Raw genomic sequence first — 22,069 nt, forward strand, 5'->3', positions numbered from 1 at the left:
AAAAAACTTCATTGGTGAAAAAGAGAATAATAATAATATTAATAATAATATTAATATTAATATTGGTTTCGCGTTTCTCATTTTACGAATCCCAATGATATCACACACAGAGACATTCAAGCAGATTTACCGATGCAGAAAACAGAAAAAAAAAAAAACTATTCCTCTACACGGTGTTTATGTTGATTAATTAATGAGTCCAATATCGTCAGTAGAGCTATTCGCTGTTGTGATGGCCTTGTGATTTGGCACAACATAAACACTGTCATTCCGTATCTCGAGCTTTACCGTATCTTTACTTCGAATACGGCCGTCAAGCAACATCAATGCGAGTTGGTTCAGTAATGATGTTTGCATGAGGCGCTTAAGAGGTCGTGCGCCGTAGACTGGACTGTAACCCTTCGCCGCAAACCAATCGTACACTTCTGTTGGAACCTCAAGTGTGATTTCTTGTTCCTTTAGCATAGCACTGACTTGTTCAAATAGTAATTCAACAATCTTACGAATTTCTGGTCTGCCGAGACGGTTAAACATGATAATATCATCCAGACGATTAATAAACTCTGGTGTCATTCGCTGTTGAACTTGCCGCATTACATCTTTCATGGCATGTGAGGATGGCACCCCTTCTGGTAATGCCGCGATGATATCGGCCCCAATGTTGGATGTGAGAATAATGATGGTATTCTTAAAGTCCACACGTCTTCCGTGACTGTCTGTGAGGTGTCCCTCATCCAATACCTGAAGGAGAATATTGGAAACACTTGGATGTGCCTTTTCAAACTCATCAAAGAGAACAATTTGATATGGTCGTCGGCGTACAGACTCGGTGAGTTGACCACCCTCTTCATATCCAACATAACCTGGTGGAGCTCCAATCAGACGATGTACAGAGTGTCGCTCCATGTATTCACTCATATCAATACGGCAAATAAAAGACTCATCATCAAAGAGGAATTTCGCCAGTTGTTTACATACTTCTGTCTTACCAACACCAGTGGGACCGAGAAAGAGAAATGAGCCCAATGGGCGTTTGTGAGAGTGTAACTCGGCACGTGAGATGCGTACAACATTTGTAATAGATGCAATCGCCTCATCTTGTCCCAACACACGTCGGCGAAGTTCCTCATCCATGTGAATAAGTTTCTCACGTTCACCTGTCATGAGTTTCTGAACAGGAATACCTGTAGCTCGGGCAATTACTTGGGCAATATCCGCAGATGTAACAGAGTCATGTGTAAGGAATCCTTCCTTCTTAGTGGCAAGTTTATCCGCCTCAATTTCTTTTTTCACTTCAGGAATACGACCATGTAAAATTTCAGATGCCCGCGCAAAGTCACCCTCCGTTCGTGCCTGTTCATATTGATGCCGCAAGACATCCAAATCTTCTGTACGTTGTTTAATGCGATCAAACATAGCCTTTTCCTTTTTCCAGCGTACCTCCAGTTCATCATATTCCTTTTGTCGTTCTTCAATACGTTTGTATATTTGTTCAAGTTTCGCTTTGCCAAGTTCATCCTTGTCCTTCTTTACAGCCTCGGCCTCAATCTTTAGTCGTACCAATTCACGTTCCACACTGTCCAACTGTTCTGGTTTGGACTCCTGTTGCAATCGCAGACGACTCGCCGCCTCATCAATGAGATCAATCGCCTTATCGGGTAATCGACGATCAGAGAGATAACGATGTGAATTCACCGCCGCATACACAAGTGCTTCATCTTTAATAAGACAACCATGATGTGCCTCATACTTTTCTTTAATACCACGTAGCACCGAAATAGTTTCCTCCACGGTTGGTTCCGTCACAAGTACTGATTGAAACCTTCGCGCGAGTGCGGCATCTTTTTCAATATGTCGACGATACTCATCCAGTGTGGTCGCACCCACGCAGTGCAACTCACCACGTGCGAGAGATGGTTTTAACAAGTTCGCCGCATCCATAGAACCATCACCAGATGCACCAGCTCCAACCAATGTGTGTAGTTCATCAATGAAGAGAATAACTTTTCCCTGTGACTCAATCGTATCCTTCAATACCCCCTTTAGTCGTTCTTCAAATTCACCACGATATTTAGCTCCAGCCACAAGGGATCCCATATCAAGTGCATATACCTTTTTGTTTTTAATGCTCTCCGGCACCTCACCACTCACAATACGTTGGGCCAAACCCTCCACAATGGCGGTCTTACCCACACCAGGTTCACCAATGAGTACAGGGTTATTTTTCGTCCGTCGGCTTAACACTTGAATTGTACGACGAATAATCTCCTCACGACCAATGATAGGATCCAGACGACCAAGACGCGCCTCCTCTGTTAAGTTACGCGCATACTTGTTTAGAAACTCACCAGGAGGCACCGCCTGCGGGTTCACCCACGCACGTCCTTGTTGTTGATTGTTGCCGTTGTTGCTGTTTCCACCACTTCCACCACTTCCACCACTGCCCCATGGAGCCACACTTGATTGCAGACGGCATTGCACACCACTTGAGAGAGAGAACGGCATCATTGTTGAAGAAGCCGTAACACCACCGCGGCTGCATTTCATCAAAGCAGCTGTTAAAGCCATACCACCACGGAAAGATACACGTCGCATCATTGTTTCTGGTTGTTGTTGTTTTTTTTTTTTTCTTTACTGTGATTCTCTTCTTTTGTGTGACTTTTTTTTTTTTCTTCTTGATGTTCTTGTTCTTTATTCACTTGTTTCTTCGTTTATTCTCTTTTTTTTCTCTCTTTATTCGATGTTGTTTAGGTAATGTATCGTATTACGCAATATGAAAATTTCTTTGTATCACAGCAATAACAATCAAACGAGAAAGCAAGAAAAAAAAAAAAAAGGGGAGAAGGGGTAAAAAAAAAAACCACACAGATGGAAACTTTTTCATTCAATTCAATATTAGGTAGAATACGAAAATAATAATATTAATATATAAGAATGAAAAACTTTGCACGACGATTTGATACAATTGAACTCAAATACACATCTCAGAATATGGAGCTGTACATCTTTTTTTTTTTTCTCTTCTTCTTTTTTTTCTTCTTTTTTTGTTTCTTTTTTCTTTTCGTTTCTTTTTCTTCTTTTTCAACGCTTGCACCACCCTCACTCACTTTGCGGCGTTATGGCGTCGTCTCTTTCTCTCTGTCCTCACTTCCCCCTATAGGGCGTGGCGGGGCAACGTAACCAACATAAACATCATTCTCCTGAAGATCTTCGTCCTCCTGATCTTCCTGTCCTTCTCCCCGATTTGATTTCCGCAACTGATTCTGCGTGTGCCCCTCATCTCCGTGATTGTTGCGTCGTGGATCTCGGCTTTCGCGTTGTCGCGATTCGGCGTAGCTGCGTGCGAGTGCATCCAGAGTGTCATGCAGTTCATTATATCGCTCCTCATATAGTTCTGTCTGTTCTCTAAAGTACTTTAGACTGGCAAGCATAGCCCGCATCTGTCCCGCCTTCTTTGCAAGGTTCCCCTGGTACACCGTTATCTGCTCTGCCATCTCTGGCCCCAGTTGTCGAGCCACCGCTGCCTTTGCACTGAGATAGGCGGCCTCCTCTTGTTGAATGCGTTTTTCCTTCTCTGCGAGCTCCACACTGCGCTGGACGAGTTCACGATTTAACTCCCCAACACGTGCATTAAGGGCGTAGGCATCGGGATCTGACCATGAGAGAACGTGATCGGGATGGAGATTCATTGGTCGCTCACACTCCGCTAGTAACGCCCGCGCCCGGTGTTGTGCCCGTCCCAACTCTCGACTAGCGCCATTCACAAGAAGCCGTAATTCTGGTAAACGACTGGTAAATTGCCGTAGTCGTTGAACTTCCTGCGTGAGTTGGGCCGTTGCATGCTGCAGTTGCGCAATCGTGCGGAGACGTTCCTCATAGAGAGAGGCACCGTGCTGCAGTAACGCCCCCTGTACACGTACCTTCTCATACAGACTTGCGAGTGTATCACAAGCATCTACTACTTGAGTGCTAAGGAGATCACGTTCCTTTTGAACATCACGAAAGCGGCGCCGCTGTCGTCCAATCTCATCTTCACCTTCTGCAAATACATCACCAAGACGGCGTACTTCCAGTGCGTACTGCTGCACAGAACGGTTCTTCTTATCTACGCGTAGGTGGAGGGCAGCAATTTGGCCCTCAAGCCCTCGTCGCTGTCGAGTGAGATTTTCAATAACAGCATCTTCCGCAAGTAAACGACGCTCCCGACGCACCACTTCCTCCTGCATCTGTTTGATTTGAGCCAGAATAAGTTTAAAGCGTCGTGATGCATCTGTGACTTCGTTACGGAGTTGAGCGTAGTGTTTTGCGTATGTCTTTCTCTCATTTAACATAGATTCCATCAGATTTTGTTGCTGATGTAATCGTTCCTCTACATCTTTTACCTCATCTAACGCATCTGCCAATTGTCTTTCACGTCCCTGAACTTCTGTCATAACACTTGCACACTGCACGGCAGCAGCTTTCATCTGTTGTTCATATCCTGCACATTCCCGTGTGAGTTTGTAGATACTCTCATTCTGCCGTTGGGCCTGCTCCTCATATGATCGCAGTTCATGTTCCAGGTGATGTGCCTCCATACGCTGCTCTGCTAACCATAAACTCTGCTGTTGTGCCTTTGCAGCAGCGTTTAGTACATTACCATGAAGGATATCTCGCTCCCGTGCGACAGCCGCAATGCGTCGCTCATCCGCATCGGCTGCACGTACTAAATCGTCAAGTTCCCCCTCACGCAACGTCAACTCTTCACGTGCGGCCGTTTTTGCCGCTTCTGCTTCTGCACGACGGCTTTCCATTGCAGCATTACGGCGTGTAGCTGCCTCTAGTAATTTTAGTTCACGACGGTGGGCACGACTGGCGGCCTCCACTGCAGCTTCTTTACCTTTCAGTTCCTCCATCAATTCATTCATGCGCCGCTGTAGTGCATCATTCTCTTCATTACATACTTGACTCGTGCGATTCACATTCTGTAACTGCCGTGAAAGTTGTTGGTACACATCTGTAAGCCGTGCGGTTTCCTCTAGTGTTTCCTTAATTTCCGCCCCATGACGCTCATTCTCTTCACTAAGCTGATCAATCACTGCCTGTCGCTCTTGTACTGCAGCAACTCGGCGTGTAATCTCCTCTCGCGTGAGACGTAGTTCTTCCTCTTTACGTAATCGTATTGCCTTTTGTTCCTCAGCCTCCTCTTGTTTCTCTTCTACGGCGTCAAGGACGGCGCGAAGTTCCATATCACGACTGCGTTTAGTCTCCAGTAATCGCTCAAGTCGACGTACAGTGCTACTGTGCTCCTGCCGTGCGACACCAAGTTGATACTCGAGGGTTTCCTTCTCCTTCAGTACACTTTCATGGGCGCGAATAAGGCTCTGTAACGCTGCCTCCTGTGCAGAAGATTCAATAGGACGATGAGCACGCTCCTCAATATCACGCAGCTCACGTTTGAGTCCATTCACCTTATCTTTTAGTACCACCTCACGTTCTTTACTGGCACGGCACTTTTTCTGAGTCTTTTCAATCTCAGCTCGGAGGTTGTCAATAGTGGATTTGTCGCTACGCGTTAGTTCCTCCGCGGCATGTAACTTGGTCACACAAGACTCAATATCCGCTTGCAGCTCTATACACTTACGCAGCAACCGAGTCTCTCCGTCGTGGCTCTTTAGAAAGGAGTGATGTAGTGCAGCGTATTCTACACGAAAAGCATCAAGAACCTCATCGTTCTCAAGACCCATCAGTACTTCTTGAAACCCTCTTTCATAGTACTCAAAGTTACGGTTATCCTGCCGTATCTCGTTAAAAGTGTTCACATCACTCACAAGGTCACCAGAAACGATCGGTAATTCAGCAGTGGTACCTGATCCACCTTCACTACTGGATGGAGCATTCATCATAACGCATATATGTCTATATAAGATCTGATTATCTCCTTTTCCTTTTCCACCTCCCTATACTTCTCTCTCTCTATCTATCTCTCTCCCTCTGGGTGTGTGTATGTATACAGTGTACCTCCGTTCTTTTCAGTGAACTCCACCACCTGGTGTAGGAAAAAGCATAAAGCAAGCAAGTGAAAAAGAAAAAAAAAGAGAGAAAAGCAAAGAAAAAAAGAAAAAAAAAAAACACATCGTTACACAGATGAAAAAAAGTATATTTCTCTGAGACACTGCAAAAAAAAAAAACAATAATGTAAGAAAAGAAGCATATATATATATATATATATATATATATATATATATATATATTCATCTTCCTCTCGCTTTTGTTTTTTTGTTGTTGTTCTTTCTTCTTGGTGTCTTCAACAGATTGTTGTACGCATTCTTTTGTCTTCAGTATTTTTTTTTTCTCATTTCCATTCATTTTTTTTCTTTTTGAGTGAGGGAAGGAGCAGTTCTTCTTCCCCTTGACAGCTGTTACTCTTGTTGTTGTTGTTGTTGCTACTGAAAGACCACTCACTACTATACATCAAGTGGCATGGGATTCTCCTGAACCCAGGCCCTGATACGGTCAACATCAGACTGCAGGGCCGCCGGCCACACTACACGTTCAAGCAGCAGCAGGAACTCCGCTCGCAAGGCGTCGTCAGAGTCACTTGGTAACAACGCTTCCTCCTTCGCAGCAGCGACCAGTTTCTGCTGTAACTCACTCTTCACATGATTTGCCTCACGTATCGCCTCTTGAAGGACTGCCATCTCTGAAGCAGCCTCAGCTTGCATCTTCTGGGATGAGTCAATGCGCTGCATAAAAAGGGCTTCTTGCTCACGCAGATATAGCATGTCCGCACGACAGTGCTCTGACTGCTCATTTGTTGTGACCGCCTCAACGAGAAACCGCTCACGAGCACGCTGGATCCACGTAAGAAGTCGACGGGCGTGATAATTCGCACGAATACCAGATGCCTTCATATCGCGTGTCAACATGGCAGAATTCCACCACGGATTACCTGCATCGCGCTCATCAATGGTGGACATTGCAGCGATACTTTCGTTTATCTTTCGTAATGGTTCCTCCATCGCTTCTAAAGCCTCGCGTAGTGTACTTCCAGGGACAAACCGCGGGACATGCGGCTCTCCAGCGTAGTCACTAACAGATTGTTCATCGCTTAACCCTTCATCAGCAGCAGCAATACGTGCACGTCGAATGTCCTCTATTTCCTGACCCATCTCAGACATCTCGTTTACGCTATCTCTATTGCCAGTAGGACTTCTCCCCGTGTACTCTTTTTGTCTTTTAGATAACAAGGCACGGCGTGCCCGCTCTTGAAGCAATGACTGCACTCCACCGGGAAGGGGTGCTTGATTCATACTCTTGATATTACTACCACCACGTGCAAAGTCAGCATTGAGTTGGAGTAGTGTATCATTCAAATCAATACACACACCCCGAATCTGGGCGGCATTTTGACGATGTTTAGCAAACATTGGCGGTAATCGTCGTGTGTTAGGTGAGATTGGTCCTCCACCGAACCCCAGGGATGGGTAACGGTGGAGTTGAGGTAAAGTAGTACCGCGTGATGAACCCACTCCATGTAGTTGCTGCTGTTCTTCTTCTTCCGGTGGGTTCATAGCCTCTCCCTTTTTTTTCAGGGCATTAAGTTGTGCCAAGATGGCATCGCGGAACGTTCCCCTGCCACCAGGAGGCTCTGTAGCACCCATTTACCCAGACTGAAAGCAAGTGAAAGCAAAGAATAAAAAAAAGGAATAAGTGGAATGAGTATCACCCTTCCTTCCTCCCCGCCCCCAACCAATATATATATTGGAACTGAGTCTGTGCGTGGGGCTATTATGCACACTAAAGAAATAAAAGGAGAACAAAAAAGGAAAGAAACATGAAAAAGAAAAACAAAGCAAGAAATTTATTGGATTACGCGACACATTACCACATCAACAGAAAATATTTTACTGCTTTAGATGTCGCCCTAATCCTGCACACAAACACAAGAGACACAGAGACACCACATTCAGATAACGAAAGCTTGTGTAGGAACACCCGAAAAAAATTAATAAGAAAAAGACAAAAATACGCACGTACTTGCGTACCTTCTTTCTTACGCCAGATATAGAGTTCCAGGGTAGCTCTTCATTTCGGTGATATTCTCCTTCTTTACTAGCTTTCTTTCTTTTCTTTTTTTCTTTTCTTTTTTAATAGAAATCCAGTACCAACATCATCCCCATCAGTGAGGAGGCGGAGCTCTCAAGTGCCGCCACGGCCCGCCGACAACGCAACATCTCGTTTATAGCCTCTGCCGTCCCTCTCTGTGGGTTTATTGCCGATGGTAGACCAGCCCCCATTTCACTCCCTGTGGGTGCCATAGTAGTAGTAGTAGTATTAGTAGTAGCAGCAGCAGTAGTAGTAGAGGAAGAAGTGGAAGAAGAAGAAACTCCAGCTACAGATGTTACAGCTACCAGAGTTTGTCGCTCCATTGCAAGACGTTCGAGTACATTACGCAGTGCCTTCGCAACTTGCACACGCACTGTTGGCAGTAATTCTCCCTCCATACTACAACTCCAAAGAAAGATGGAGTTCTTCGGTTGTCGATCTGCCATGACCCCACTCTTTGGTACTTCTTGCTGTCGCACGTAGCCGTCTCGCATCATGGCATGGAGTACCTCGCGTGTACGTGGAAGTGTAGCGATAGCCTCCTCTGCTAGCATGCGGTCCTCCATATTATGGTGCATGAGCAGCAACTTCACAATCCGCACGCCTAATACCCCATGCCGTGCAAACACAAGCCGCTCGCAACAATCACGTCGCATGGCCTCCACGGCGTTATCGTATCGAAACCTGTACGGCCCTTCCATGGCTGCAGAGGAGGTGCCATCGTTACTCAGCACCGCATCACCATCTGGACGGCACATGCGACTGACGGTATCCACAACGACGGCGGGGTCTGTGTGTGGGAGTTCGCGAAGAAGTGCGCGGAGCGGTAGGGCGGGACTTGTGCGTGGCGGGGCGGGTGGAAATCCGGCGGGGCGCATTTCGAGTCGACGGGCGCGACTTGCCGCGGTGAGTCCGTCCATCAGAGCTGCGGCGACTACACCGCCGTCGGGGTGTCGGCCGGCGAGGAGCTCGCGGTGGATGACATCGCGGAGCATCTCGCAGAGAAGATGGCCGGCGTGCAGGCGACAGGGATCCGGCGAGGCGGAAAGCGACGGCGTTGGCGTTGGCGTTTGCGCATGAGAGGAAGATGGAGTTTCAGCCGAGACACACTCAATAAGGCCAAGACGCTCCATCTCCCGAGCGCAATGCCGCAGCGCTTCTGTGAGGGCCGGCCGACGTTCCATCGCCAGTCGCATCGCCACATCAAATGGAACTGCCGCGAGTTGGTAAAAGACCATCAGAAGCGTTACACCCGTCTCACCATAGCGACGTTGAAAGAACTGTACAATGAGCGGGAATAGTGTGCGCAGTAGGAGGCCGTAACCAAGCGCAACACTATATGTGTGAGTTTCCCCATCGTGTTGCACAACGCGATGCAGAAGGAGACGTGTCATGAGTTCCTTAATCGCCGCATCCGTAGCGATATCACCCAAAGAATCGGAAACAGGGACAGCAATGGGAGAACGTACTTGCTTTCCCACATCACCTGCAAACTGTCCTTGTTGTTGTTGCTGCGATAGCGGATTATTGAAAGGCTCACGCTTAACCGTGTCTGCAAGATCCTTTAATGTCATAGGACCATTTCTATTTAATGTTCGCACAAGTGACTCTGCTAGTGGACCAAGTTGTTCTCTTATGGTGAATTCCAACAACTCCTCGTGTGCCGTGAACACTCGCGTGTGTTCCTCGTGAATACCATCGTTTCGCCGTGACATAAACTCACTCACTTTTTACTCCTCTCCCTTCTCCAATGTATCGTACCTATCTCTCTATCTCTCTCTCCTTTTTTTTGATTGTGTGTGAGGGCTGTGTACTCTCTCTTTCTCTCTAAGTCAGGCATTAGTTAGTCATTTGTATTCACAGGGAATAAGTATTGTTTAAATAAATAATAAATAAAAGAAAAGAAAGAAATAGTGGAAGAGGTCTACAAAAAAAAAAAAAAAAAAAACAGACGTATCCATACGTACAGAGATATTTCCTCTGAGACAGTGACAAAGAGATTAAAATAGTAACGGCTAAAGAGATAAGGGGGTGACGAAGAGAAGGACAAGAAATGAAAGAAACGGAGAAACAGCGACTCCATACAAATTATATGCGATCATATTTCTCTGGGTTTTCCTTTACCCCTCATTTCAACAATAAACATCATTTTGTCCTATTTTTTTTTTTCTTTCTCTCTCGTACTTCCTTCAATCTTCATCTGATCGGTAATCTCCCTCCAACGGCATGTGAGTACTTTCTTCCACTGTTTCTTTTCAGTTTCTAATTCTCATCATTTTAATGCTATTCCCTTTTCATATTTCTTCTTTTCGCTTCCACTATCTCCAAACGCGGAGAAAAGAAAAACATAAGCATTTTTTTTTTTTTTTAATATACTTTTAAAAAGGTATTTCTGCAATTCAGCCTTTTGTTTGTTGCCAAAAGTTAGAACTCCAAAATGTATCGGTTACTCCTTTTTTTTTCCCTCCGTATCCCTCATTTTGGGAGGGTGCAATGAAAAAGAGACATCCACAAAAAAAGAGAGAGACGGAATAAGAAGAAGAGAATAGTCTACATCCTATTTTCTCCCAATGGCAATAAAAAGAGTGAAAAGAAAATTATATTTACCGGATCGCTGACGAACAACCTCAGAAAGGAGTTAATCGCAAAAACCGTATTTTATCTCCAAGAGTCCCCATCAAAATGAAATTCGAGTTACTTGCCTAAATGTGAAGTCTTGAAAGTGCCTTTAACCCGAAACCCCAGCAAAATGTGGAGAGGAGAGGGTTGTGTATTGGACTTTCAAAACTCACGCTCTAGATCAATAACCTTTCTTGAAATATGTGAGAAAATAACATTATATATATATATATATACGTTTTATTTATTTACTTATTTAAGTTATTTTTAATTTAACTTACCATCCATCAGCAAGGTGAGACTATTTCTTTCAGAAATTCTTAAAAGAAAAAAATAAAAGGGAAGACACTCCCCCTCCTTCCTTCCTTCCTTCCTTATCTATCCGCCAAGTGCTTAATCTGCGCCACGCGAAAAAAAAGACAGTGGAAAGAGCACATAAAAAAAACAATAACACACTACTCGTATCAATATGTAGTGATCACGCTCACCTATGACAGAATCGTCAGCTCTCAGTAATCCTTCCTCCTCTATTGCTACTAATGTTTAGTAGGGTTCATGAGCTGCAAAAAGAATTCTGTCATGCTGTACGCAAATACGAGTTTCGGTGCCGAGGCAATCACCTTTGGGGTGAGACCCTTAAAGAGTGCCGAGGCTCCCTCATCTTGTAAAAGTCGTTTGAGTGCACCAGCAGCACTAAGCTTAGACCCAGGATCTTTATTTTGCACGCGTGTCTTGATCACATCCATGGGATTGGTCACTGTAACACCCAAACAAGCGCCTACAGTGGAGGCACACATGTTTTGAAAGAATGTCGCTTTGCGGTAATCCTCAAGGTGAAAGACAACATCCTTTGTAAAGGCAGCACCGCCAAAGAGAGAAAACGAACCGGGTGCGTTTCTCATCATTGTCACACACGTACCGGCATACATTCCAGAAATTCCCTCACGCCGCACCAATTGCACCACTCCATCACGTAGTGCCGCCTCGTTCGTTTGACTTAAGACCTTAAGGCGATCCAATGGCAACAGCATCACTTCGCCTATGCCAACAAGGCAACCGGCGATAGATTCCGTCATGAGTTTTGAACGACGACCAAACACACGTGAAAATCTATCCTGGTGGTGTTTTTGTAAGTGATCCCGGACAAGCGGTTGGCCAGCAAACTTATACACTCGCTGGAGTACTTTATAGCAGACAGCATAAGTGGAACCAGGGTAAAGGTACATAAATTTTTGTCCTAAACTCGCATCTGCCTTGTTGCGGAAGATGGTTTGGTTTAAGTTATGCATGGTACCGGTGAAGGAGTCACCTGCGACACGAGTTCGATTACTCATCAGTCGCTTCGCCACAGTATCAAATGGATGGAATATGGCAATTTCCAGAGCACCTGCCATGGTGGCCGCACCGGCATGGCCTTTGAAAATCTTTGAGAACAATGAAGCCTTCTGTTGCTGTTGCGGTTCTACAGCCGTCGGTGTTGTTGTCGCCACAGTTCTCATTTTATTACTGTTTTATCGCCTTGATGTGTTGTCTCTATTTATCTGTTTGGTTTATTGATTATTATGGACTTATTTACCTTCCTGTTTATTTGCTCGAAAAGAACTGTGGTATCCAATTCTCGCGTCTAGCTTTAGTATTTCGTTATTTGTTACTGATTGTAATTTGCCTAAATGTATATTACATATTTATATTCATCCGAAGGGATATAAAAAATAAATTAAATAAGAGAAAACGCACATATATCGATAGAGATATATATATATTTTTTTTTAGAAATAACAATAGAGAAATGGACCAGAAAAGAAAAAAACACTTACGCAGTTTATGCATGCGTGACATGTCCTTTTTTTTTTTTGCAATTCACTGAATGCTTGTCGATAGGTACCACTAGATCAGTCATCATCCTCATCTGGTGGTGGTGGTGGTGGTAGTTCGTCCTCATCATTCTCTTCATCCTCATCTGGGGGTGGTGGCGGTAGCTCATCATCATCATCATCATCATCATCATCATCATCATCATCATCATCATCATCATCATCCGGTGGGGGCGGTGGTGGTTCATCATCACTGGTATTATCACTATTGGTATCGGCTTCATCGTTATGATCTTCTTTCTTGCCATTTCTAGTCTTGCTGTCTTCAGAATGCTGCAGTGCAGCAGCAGCAGCAGCAGCAAATGCTGCCCCGCCTCCAACTGGAATGGCATTGTGAGCATCCATGCGGAATATCCCACTGTATCCTGCGGCCCGCAGTGTTTCTGGCAGAAGACCATCCTCATTTAATTCACTCAGTTCATCATGTGTACCCACGAGTAGAGGACCAACAAAACAGAGTGGCAATTCAAACTCCGTGATGGCACTACTGCACTGCAGGTGTGGTTGACGCCACCCAAAGGTTTCTTGCTTTCCTAGAAGTTCCTGCACGAAATCCCGCATTTCCGTTGAGTCAACATATATTACATTCACAGTAATACCAAATGCGTCCAGTAGTGCCAACATGCGACGGCAGTTATCGGCGGTACGTCGAACAGCCTGCATGGCTGTGACATACACCGTGACCTCCTGCATCAGCACAGGCCTCTTCCACCACTCACAGACACAAACAATCCTTCTAGCCCCTACTGGAATAGTGAAGATAATAATAGCGACAGTAGTAAGAGAAAAAGAAGGGGAGAGAGATAGAGAAAGCAAAAAATAAAAATAAAAAGGCATTGATAATAGTAGTGACATAAGTGGTACACGACAAATACAAATACCAATATAAAAAGTACTATTTGTTGTTAACATTTTTTCACTGTTTACACGATGATTTTTTTAAGGTGTTCTCTTTTCTTTACTTTTTGTTTGTATTCTTCATGTCTCTTTCGGATCGCCTCTCTCAATCTTTTCTTTTTTTTTTCTTCTTTTTAATGGTTTTTTTTTTTTTTTTTTTCTTGTCTATCCTATCGTGATTCTTTCTTCTTTTCCTGAATTACGTATCAGAGCACTTCTTCATCATTTTGCTTTTTTTTCCCCTCTTGCCTTTCTACTGTGGATGTGGCGTACAACTCTTACTATTCCACCAACGTCTACCTCTCCGTTCCTCATTGTATACCCCACCACGAACAGTAGTACTAGTAGTAACAGTAGTAATAGTAAGAGCAATCACTCTCATGTTATGCACCCCCTTCTCACATTGCGGCAGAACTACTATTATTGTTATCACCATCATCTTCCCTACCCGCATGACCTGAGATGCCGCGCCGCTTCTTTGACCGCGCCTTTGACAAGAGTCCATCCACTGTGTTCATCACATGCTGCTGTGCCTGTAATGCACCCATCAACTCGCGGTACTTTCGTCCACGTTCCTCTTCCGTTTCTGCCACTGCGTGTTCACGCTGGCGTCGTTCCACATGTGCTTCCGCCTGCAGATGTCGTACGAGACGTTTGCGGTCCTCCCGCACCTCCCGCCGCATTTCCCGTACTTCTCGCTTCAGTGCACTACTGCTATCTTGTGATTCCTGCAAGAGCGGCTCATACTGGCGAATAGGGCGAGGTCGGAAAGAGCGCATAGCGAGTGGCGTGCGGCGATCCCGCATCGCATCGGCATATTGTGTTAACTGTGCCAGAAGAGCATCATGATCTTTACGCACAGCAGCAGTAAATGAGGAAGTAGAGTCTGAATTGGATGCTGATGTTTTCCAGAGGTGTGATGCAGCAAGGCGTTCATGTAGTGCAAGGAAGGGTTCAAGCAGACAACTGGAGAAGGCCGGTATGGTGCGGTACGCATCGGCCAGTGCAGAGAGTAGACGGTAAGCATAACGTACAATGCTTGATGCATGTACATCTGTCTCTAAAACCGCAAGTGTTGCCTGTAGCAGCGGTTCCTCCTCCTTCTCCTCTTCTTTATTTTCCTCTTCTGTTGTAGTAGCACCAACCCTCGTACTTCCACTATTCTTACTATTCTTTTCTTGTTCTTGCGGTTGTGTCTGTTGCAGAGAAAGCAAAGCCTCCGTATCACTTACACCACGTTCCAGTAAAGGAAATGGCACACATACCCCTTGCAGTCGCACAGGTTCCAGCACAACACGCGGAAGAAGTAGTGAGATGATGTTCAGTGGTGCAATAATAGCTTCAGCGCAGAATTTCCCACCTGCCAATACACTGTTACAAAGTAGTCCAGCGAGTACGGCGTACACCCGTACATGGGCAAGTGTTTTGAGACGCATCTGCAGTAGCGTGGAACTGAGAAAGAGTAGAAATGGTGTAGTCACTTCATGACGGTAGTCTGTCATGGGAAAGATGCGGGAGGCGGCATGCAGTAAAAGGAGTGTTGTCTGATCTACTGTTCCAGAATGTAAAAATGCACGTTGAGCATCAATAAGAAGAAGACGGAATGTCTGGGCTGTGTGCAAGACATGTTTACGCGCGTAATGGTACAAACGTAAAAGCAATGCGTGATATGTTTTCCCACGCGACAAACGGGAAGCACGTGATCCATTCGTTTCACGACTGAGTGACTCCATTGCAGCCAAAATATCCTCTAGCTCTCCCGTCACTCCCTCTCGTTTTGTTGCTGTTCCTGATGTAGGAGCCCCATCCTCTGGTATTGTCTTAGATTCTTCGTCGTTTTCTTCTTCACTCATATCACCATCCTGCTGCTCTCTTCCCTCGTCACTGTCGTAGGCGGAGGAGATGTCAAGATCATCTTCTGCCTCAGCATCGTTATCATCATCCATTTGGTATGCATGATCACCACCACGGCTTACCCACTCCGCTTTTGTCAACTGTTCATCGTTTTGGGAAACTAATGGAACAGCACCACGATCACTCTCAAGTAGTGCTTGTTGATGTTGTTGTTGTTGTTCTTCTTCTTCCGTTAGAGTACGATCGGCAGCATGCGCTCGGCGTGTCTCTTGTCGCATAGACTGCATCATACGGTCAAAATCGTCAGCATCATCATTGTTGTTGATAATGTTCTTTGGGTGACTAACAGAGCTATTACCTCCCTTTGTCTCTTCTCGCTCCGCCACGCGCTGCGATGATGATGTTGATGTTGATGGTGGTGGTGGTGGTGGTAGTGTACCAGCTGCTAATGCTGCCTCCGCCTCTTTGTCAATTGCCCCTTGACGTACTTTTTGCAGCAAGGCCATATCCGCCTCATCCAAAAACGAGGAACCATCCTTTTGGGTTCGCTCCCCTTTGGTTACAGTCTTTGTTGATGTTGATTTTCCTTTTTTTGCTGCTCCAGTGTCGGCGAGGGGGGCGACGGTAAAACTACCATCGTTTCGGAGTGACAACACCTTCGCCACGCGGTTCGTGTGGAAGGACTCCAGTAATGCCCGTACTTCCGGTGTACCAGACTGTGCAAAAGCATCACGCTCCTCCTGTACCTTATCTCTCCGTTGAAGAAGATGCATCACATCATTGAACTCTGCGTCAATTGCGGTTGTCTGTTGTTCACGCTCTTCACGATCACGACGTGCTTGGGCTCGGTGATCTTTGCTGTTCGCCATCACCTCTTGGAAACGCTCCTCACGTGTCTTTTTCCGTTGTGGTGCCTCCGCCTCATTCATACTTCCCTCGATGTCATAATAACTGCGGTTATTATTATTATTATTATTATTATTATTATTATTATTATTATTATTATTACCGCCGTTGTCGCCGTTCTCCATCTCTTCTCTTGTGCGACGTGTAGCTCCCAAAAGCCCAGTTCCTAGTTGCCGTGAAGTGGACGACATGTTATTCTTCGTCTGCTCTTCATTGTCTGCCAAACGGAACTTATCCGCACGACGCGTACTGCGTGATTCCACCGTGTGCATACCAGCACGCCGCGGTGGAGCAATACCAAAGGTCGCTGTTGTTGTGCTTGTCGTTGCTCTTGACTGTAGTGGGCGATCACCACCAAACCGGTCAAATCTCCCTACTGCAGTCGCTGTTGTTGTTCCTGCTGGCATTGGAAGTGTTGGTGCTCCTGTGCGATTGGTGGCTGTCGCTGCATCTGACTGTAACGCCTCTTGAGCTCGCAACTCTTCTTGGCGTAGTTGAAAACGACTTTGTTTTGCACCGAACCGCGTTGATGATGATTTCGCCTCTCTGGAGGCTTTTCGCTTTTCGTGCTGCTGCACAAGTTTTGCATTTGAGGCACTCCGTCGCATCACGTCTGTTTACCTGTGTGCGTATCTGTTTATATATTTATATGTGTGTGTAATTTACTTCCTTTACTTTGTGTTCACCGCGTCTCGCTATTCCCTTTATATGAATAATATCCCTACACGTGATACACACACACACACGCAATCCAGCCCCACTGCAGTATGTTACATTAGAGAAAATTTGTAGAGGGAAGATTAGAAAGAGAAGGCAAGAAGTACAGGATATGGGTGTCACAGTAGAGGAACACAAGAACAACAAAAGAAACAAAGGATATGAACACCAGCGTATGTGTGTGCATATTTGTGGGTGTTTAATTATATGCAAGTTTATCATCCATCATGCATCATAAGATATCACCAACCGTAAGAATCCGAAATAATAATAATAATAATAATAATAATAATAATAATAATAATAATAATAACAATAAATATGTGCAGAAAATACACATATATACACACGAGGATAAGAGAAAAAAAAAACAGGGGGACAAGATCATGGAAAAACAGGAAGAGAAGCAAAAAAAATAGTGACTCAAGCCACAAAATGTCATATTACCTCCTCTTTTAGACTTCTTCAAGACAGTAGCCGTTTTTTTTTTTTTTTTTTTGCTTTTGCTACTATCCCTACTACTACTGACACTTCTGACTCTCTGTCCATCTTTCTTTCTCTTTTTTTTCCTCTAACTGTCCCCCTTTTTTTTTTTTTCTTTCTTCGTTCTTCTCGCCCCTAAATATCATACTTGCACCTTTGCTTGCCTTTCTCATTACATTACTGATCATCATCAGCTTCACTGTATGCGGCAACCATGCCCTCTGCACACTTTTTTAACAACTCCACCACGGGCGCACATTGCAAGACATCCGCTTCAACCGGCAACTCCATTGACAAATTCGACGTTGACGATGCATCCGTTGTCTTTGCTTTGGCTGTTCTTCGGCTGTGTGCTGCAGCATTATACTTGTCGTAGCATTGGACAACTGAAATCACTTCATTCTCACATTGAAGTTCATGTGAAGGGACCAGATATGCGTAGCGGGTTTCCTCAATGCTGTCAAGTGTACTATGCAATGCTTCCCCGGCCTTTAACAACTTCGCACGCTCCTCCCGTACCACAGACTCTAAAACTGAATCATCCTTTAATGGTTCCATTTGAACAACCGGAAGAGGACGTGTCTTCCGCTTCAACTTCTCCATACTAGCTGCTGCTTCAGCTTCAGCTGTTGCAGTTGCAGTTGCTGTTGCTGTGGTGGTGGTGGTAGTGGGGGTTAAATTTGGGGTTGTTAGTGCCGCAGAGCTTGTCGTGATTGATCCTGCGGCTGTGCTCCACCGCAGAGGAGACGGTCTTGGGCCACTAAAGAACCACGAAATCGGGTTGTACCATCTAAACGGTCGCCGCATATGTGCATCATCCTCCGGTCGGTGAATGACGAGAAGATCGCGTGGTGGAACTGTCAGTCCGCGTGCACCAAAGACGTGATTCTCTTTTGCTGCACCGAGGCGAACAAGCAGAAGCCCAAGTTTGATTTGCCGCTCACGCTCCGCGGGGGCCACAGCCACACCGCCTTTCTCAGGTTTACCCGCTCCCCCAACAGTAGTACTAGCATTAGTATTAGTATTAGAATTAGTATTAGTATTAGAAGGAGGGGGAAGTGACTGTATACCATCTGTTGCTGCTGCTGATTCTGCGGGTGTGATGATGTCTAACGATCCGACGGGGGGAGTGGTAAGATCAGGCAGTGATGGTGCAGTCGCCACAGGCATAATTATGGGTGATAAAAGTTAATGCTAAATCGTGCGTAATTACCAACACAAAAAAAAAAAGAAAGAGAAAAATAAAAGGTAACCTACCTGCTAATAATTACCCTGTAAAGTCTATGTATTTAATGTATCTAATTTAGTTACCTTACAAACGATAGCCACCTGTATATTTTGTTAAGGAGAAATCATATAAAAGAGAAAAATGTGAAGAAAAGCAAGAGATTCGAAAGAAAAGAAAAAAAAAAGAGAGAGAAAATGTACAGTATAATAGATGTTATTCTTACTACTGGGGGGAAGTGTTTGGAGTGACGTTATTTCTGGAATCGCAAATGAGAGCATAATACAAAATAGTAAACACTGAGTAGGTAAGTAAGTGGCATTTCATCATGGTAAACCAAGAACAAGTATTATCTTCTACTTATGCTGCGTTTCATTGTAGTATTCTCTAATCCCAAGGTCGAAGCAGCAGAAACACTCAAAATACACACAAAGGCATGAAATAAAAGAAGAAGAAAAAAAGGAAGCATAAAAGCAAGGAACGAAAAAAAAAAAAAGTGCAAGAGTGCAAACACCACACCCTTACATACGCAAAAGAAAAAAAAAGAGCGATGTACAAGGACACAGTCAATTAAGGAAGGATGATAAAAAAAAGGGGGAGAAGGAAGGGAAAAAAGCAAAAAAAAAAAAAAAGACTGATAAAGCACTAATGTTGTGTGTACAAAGAAGTAAAAAGTTAGGTATAGAGAGAGAACAGGAAGAACAAAGCAAAGAGTCGTATCAGTAAGAATTATAAGCACAGAAGCAATTACAATTATACATGTATCAACTGTCAAACGACTTGTTTCTCTTTTTCCTTCCCTCTTTTTTCTTTTTGTTGTTATTGTTGTTTTTCGTGAATGATTAGAGATATTTATTTTTATTTTCTCCCCTTTTGCCTGCGATAAAAAAAAAAGGAGGAAATGTATACCCATGTCCATCAACATCACCCTTCTCATAACCATCACACCACCATTATTCATGATTTGTGAATGCTGGTCCTTGTTTATCCCCACAAAATCCCTTATTCTCATCCGTTTATTATCCTTTGACGTTCCTTTGTTTTTCTTTTTCTCTTTTTGTTTCTTTATACATATTCCTTCCTTCCTTCTCTTCTTACACGACCATGAACATACACACACACACACTCCCTCTCTCTCTCTCTCTCTCTCTCCTTCTCTTTTCCTCTTTGCTCTCCTTCTTTTCATTTCTCCTCTTCGTGTTTGGCACCTACAGCACGTGTGTGTGAACCGTGCATCTTGCGTGCCTCCTCGTACTGCCAAATCCCGCCCACTACGAGAAGTACACCGGCGAAGTGTGCCACACCGAACGGCTTCGGATACACAACGTAACTACACAGTACAGTTACCACCTTACGTACACTTGTCACAACTGTCGCGGTGCTGCTATTAAACTCAGAGATGATACGCAGAAGGAAGAAGGTACCACCATAGTTACACAGAGAGCAGAGGAGCAACAGCAGCAAGAACACATGATGGTTATTCACAAATAGAATGGACTCCTCCACTCCACCGCTTAGAATGAGTGATACCAATCCATTTAAGGTAGAGAGAAGGAAAACGTAACACTGCACCTCATCGTGGGTGGCATTGTGAGTCATGAAGCAGTACTTCTCTTCCCCTAAATACATAAGGGCATCACACACGAGGGCTACCACAATGCCCGTAACGCCGGCAAACACTGGCCACCAGCTCTGATCTTGATCTCCCTCCCCTTTGGCTACACGTGTACTCGTTGTGGCATATGTGAAAAGAATAAGGCCTACAACAACAGTTACGCATGACGCTGCTTCTCTCATCATCTTTGGATGCATCATAGCCGCGTGAGAGAGACTATGAATGACGTTATCATTATTGTTGTTGTTGATGTTGCCATTATTGTGACTACTTTTGCCAGTGAAAGAGAGTTCACTGCACGGCGGTGAGAATCGGGTTATTGGCTTGGGCAAACAAACATTCACGGCGACGAATCCACTAGATATCTCAGAAGTATCATGTTTTGTAGGGGTTGTATGTTGTTGTTGTTGTTGTTGTTGTTGTTGTTGTTGTTGTTGTACCTCTACCTCTTCAAAATCATGAGCTATTAGTACCTCTTTTGCTTCAAAACGTGCGGGGAGTTCAATTGCTATATAGCGCACAAGCCAGACAAAGAGGAGTTTACTAGACTTAAAGACAACCTGTGTACTATAGCTAAGAAGACGTGAGGCCTCATTCGTTAAGTATACACTTGTAGTGTTCATGATAGAAATCATAAAATATGTGCGAAGGGGCACACGACGCGCCTCTACAAGTCGTCGCCATGGTGAAGCCGATTTAACAGGCGAAGAGCGGTACAATTGCAAAGCAGCAAAGAGTGAGACGCAGAGTGACTGCGTAAATGTGAGTAGCACAGTGTGGTGAAATCCAGGAATATAGAACACCGCCTCCTGTACGATGGAGTTACTGACATGGAAGAGAAGAACGCAAAGAGCAAAAATCAAAAGTCGCTGTGTCGACCCCCGCCGCATTGTAACTTCTGACATATAAGTATATACCTATAGTCCCGTATAAATTATGCCTTTCTTTTATTTGTTTTTTTTTTTTTTTTTTTTTTTTTTTTTTTTTTTTTACCAATCACCTCTCTCCCTACTCCTCACAATTTCTTCGTCTATTATATATTTCTTGTCTTCCGTTTTACAATTATTAAAAACCGGAGAGAATATGGAAGTGGAAGGAGCATGAGTGCTCAAGAGCAGCACACATGTATCTCTAGGTTTTTTTTTAAAAAAAAAAATCAAAAACACAGCAACAGACTCATGCAAGTTCTCCTTCGCATCAAAGTTGAAAGTAATACCATGTGAGGGGCAAAATAAATTAATAAAACGTACGCATAGAAAGAATGCACTATACCCTTCTTTTTTTTAAAAAAAAAAAAGTGAGAAGGTGATCTTGCTTAGAAACGCTTTCAAATATACATACATATATGTGTATTTCGCTTTCACAGTGTACTGGCTTTTATTTGTATTCCCATTCCATTTTTTTTTTTTTGCTTTTTGCTTTTGCTACCCGTTTTTCCTCCCCATTGTTAAGACAACAGTCTATGTCTTACTTTTTCTCTAATGGTAAAAAAAAAAAGAAAAAGTAGAAGAAAACGCTCATTATCGTAATCCGTTTCTCTTTGCATACCATTATATTGAAAGCAACCCCATAGGGTCTCCAAGAAGACTACTCATCACTTGTGACCATTCAGTATGGAATGAAAAAGCAGCATTGAAAGCTCTCTTTATCTCGCCCTCCGTGTAAATGTGTAAAGGGTGGGAGAGAAAGAGAGAGTGATGTATTGGGTAGATCTTCTAAACTTTTCCTTTGCGACAAACTATACAGTAGTAAATCACGAACAGTGATGTTATGCATTTTTTTTTTTTTTTT

General features: G+C 44.2%; 9 protein-coding genes across 9 annotated transcripts; all 9 read right to left on the reverse strand.

Moving 5' to 3' along the window:
* Positions 1-186: 186 nt before the first annotated feature.
* On the reverse strand, positions 187-2,598 carry TM35_000391090 (ATP-dependent Clp protease subunit, heat shock protein 78; the record flags this gene model as incomplete). The annotated part of the gene is made up of 1 exon (XM_029029625.1): positions 187-2,598. The coding sequence occupies one exon, from the start codon at positions 2,596-2,598 to the stop codon at positions 187-189; it is 2,412 nt and encodes an 803-aa protein (XP_028879001.1).
* Positions 2,599-3,116: 518 nt separating this feature from the next.
* On the reverse strand, positions 3,117-5,885 carry TM35_000391100 (uncharacterized protein; the record flags this gene model as incomplete). Its single annotated transcript, XM_029029626.1, has 1 exon — positions 3,117-5,885. One exon carries the CDS (start codon positions 5,883-5,885, stop codon positions 3,117-3,119), a length of 2,769 nt encoding a protein of 922 aa, XP_028879002.1.
* A 561-nt stretch (positions 5,886-6,446) lies between these two features.
* TM35_000391110 (uncharacterized protein) lies at positions 6,447-7,643 on the reverse strand (the record flags this gene model as incomplete). Its single annotated transcript, XM_029029627.1, has 1 exon — positions 6,447-7,643. The coding sequence occupies one exon, from the start codon at positions 7,641-7,643 to the stop codon at positions 6,447-6,449; it is 1,197 nt and encodes a 398-aa protein (XP_028879003.1).
* A 486-nt stretch (positions 7,644-8,129) lies between these two features.
* On the reverse strand, positions 8,130-9,803 carry TM35_000391120 (uncharacterized protein; the record flags this gene model as incomplete). Its single annotated transcript, XM_029029628.1, has 1 exon — positions 8,130-9,803. One exon carries the CDS (start codon positions 9,801-9,803, stop codon positions 8,130-8,132), a length of 1,674 nt encoding a protein of 557 aa, XP_028879004.1.
* A 1,440-nt stretch (positions 9,804-11,243) lies between these two features.
* Positions 11,244-12,206, reverse strand: TM35_000391130 (mitochondrial carrier protein; the record flags this gene model as incomplete). Its single annotated transcript, XM_029029629.1, has 1 exon — positions 11,244-12,206. One exon carries the CDS (start codon positions 12,204-12,206, stop codon positions 11,244-11,246), a length of 963 nt encoding a protein of 320 aa, XP_028879005.1.
* Positions 12,207-12,599: 393 nt separating this feature from the next.
* TM35_000391140 (uncharacterized protein) lies at positions 12,600-13,274 on the reverse strand (the record flags this gene model as incomplete). Its single annotated transcript, XM_029029630.1, has 1 exon — positions 12,600-13,274. One exon carries the CDS (start codon positions 13,272-13,274, stop codon positions 12,600-12,602), a length of 675 nt encoding a protein of 224 aa, XP_028879006.1.
* A 602-nt stretch (positions 13,275-13,876) lies between these two features.
* Positions 13,877-16,846, reverse strand: TM35_000391150 (uncharacterized protein; the record flags this gene model as incomplete). The annotated part of the gene is made up of 1 exon (XM_029029631.1): positions 13,877-16,846. One exon carries the CDS (start codon positions 16,844-16,846, stop codon positions 13,877-13,879), a length of 2,970 nt encoding a protein of 989 aa, XP_028879007.1.
* A 769-nt stretch (positions 16,847-17,615) lies between these two features.
* On the reverse strand, positions 17,616-18,608 carry TM35_000391160 (uncharacterized protein; the record flags this gene model as incomplete). The annotated part of the gene is made up of 1 exon (XM_029029632.1): positions 17,616-18,608. One exon carries the CDS (start codon positions 18,606-18,608, stop codon positions 17,616-17,618), a length of 993 nt encoding a protein of 330 aa, XP_028879008.1.
* A 1,237-nt stretch (positions 18,609-19,845) lies between these two features.
* Positions 19,846-21,183, reverse strand: TM35_000391170 (solute carrier family member b3; the record flags this gene model as incomplete). The annotated part of the gene is made up of 1 exon (XM_029029633.1): positions 19,846-21,183. The coding sequence occupies one exon, from the start codon at positions 21,181-21,183 to the stop codon at positions 19,846-19,848; it is 1,338 nt and encodes a 445-aa protein (XP_028879009.1).
* Between the last annotated feature and the right edge of the window lie 886 nt (positions 21,184-22,069).

Source organism: Trypanosoma theileri, assembly GCF_002087225.1.
Source record: "Trypanosoma theileri isolate Edinburgh chromosome Unknown TM35_Tth_39_V1, whole genome shotgun sequence".
In the NCBI taxonomy this organism is placed as follows: Eukaryota; Euglenozoa; class Kinetoplastea; order Trypanosomatida; family Trypanosomatidae; genus Trypanosoma; species Trypanosoma theileri.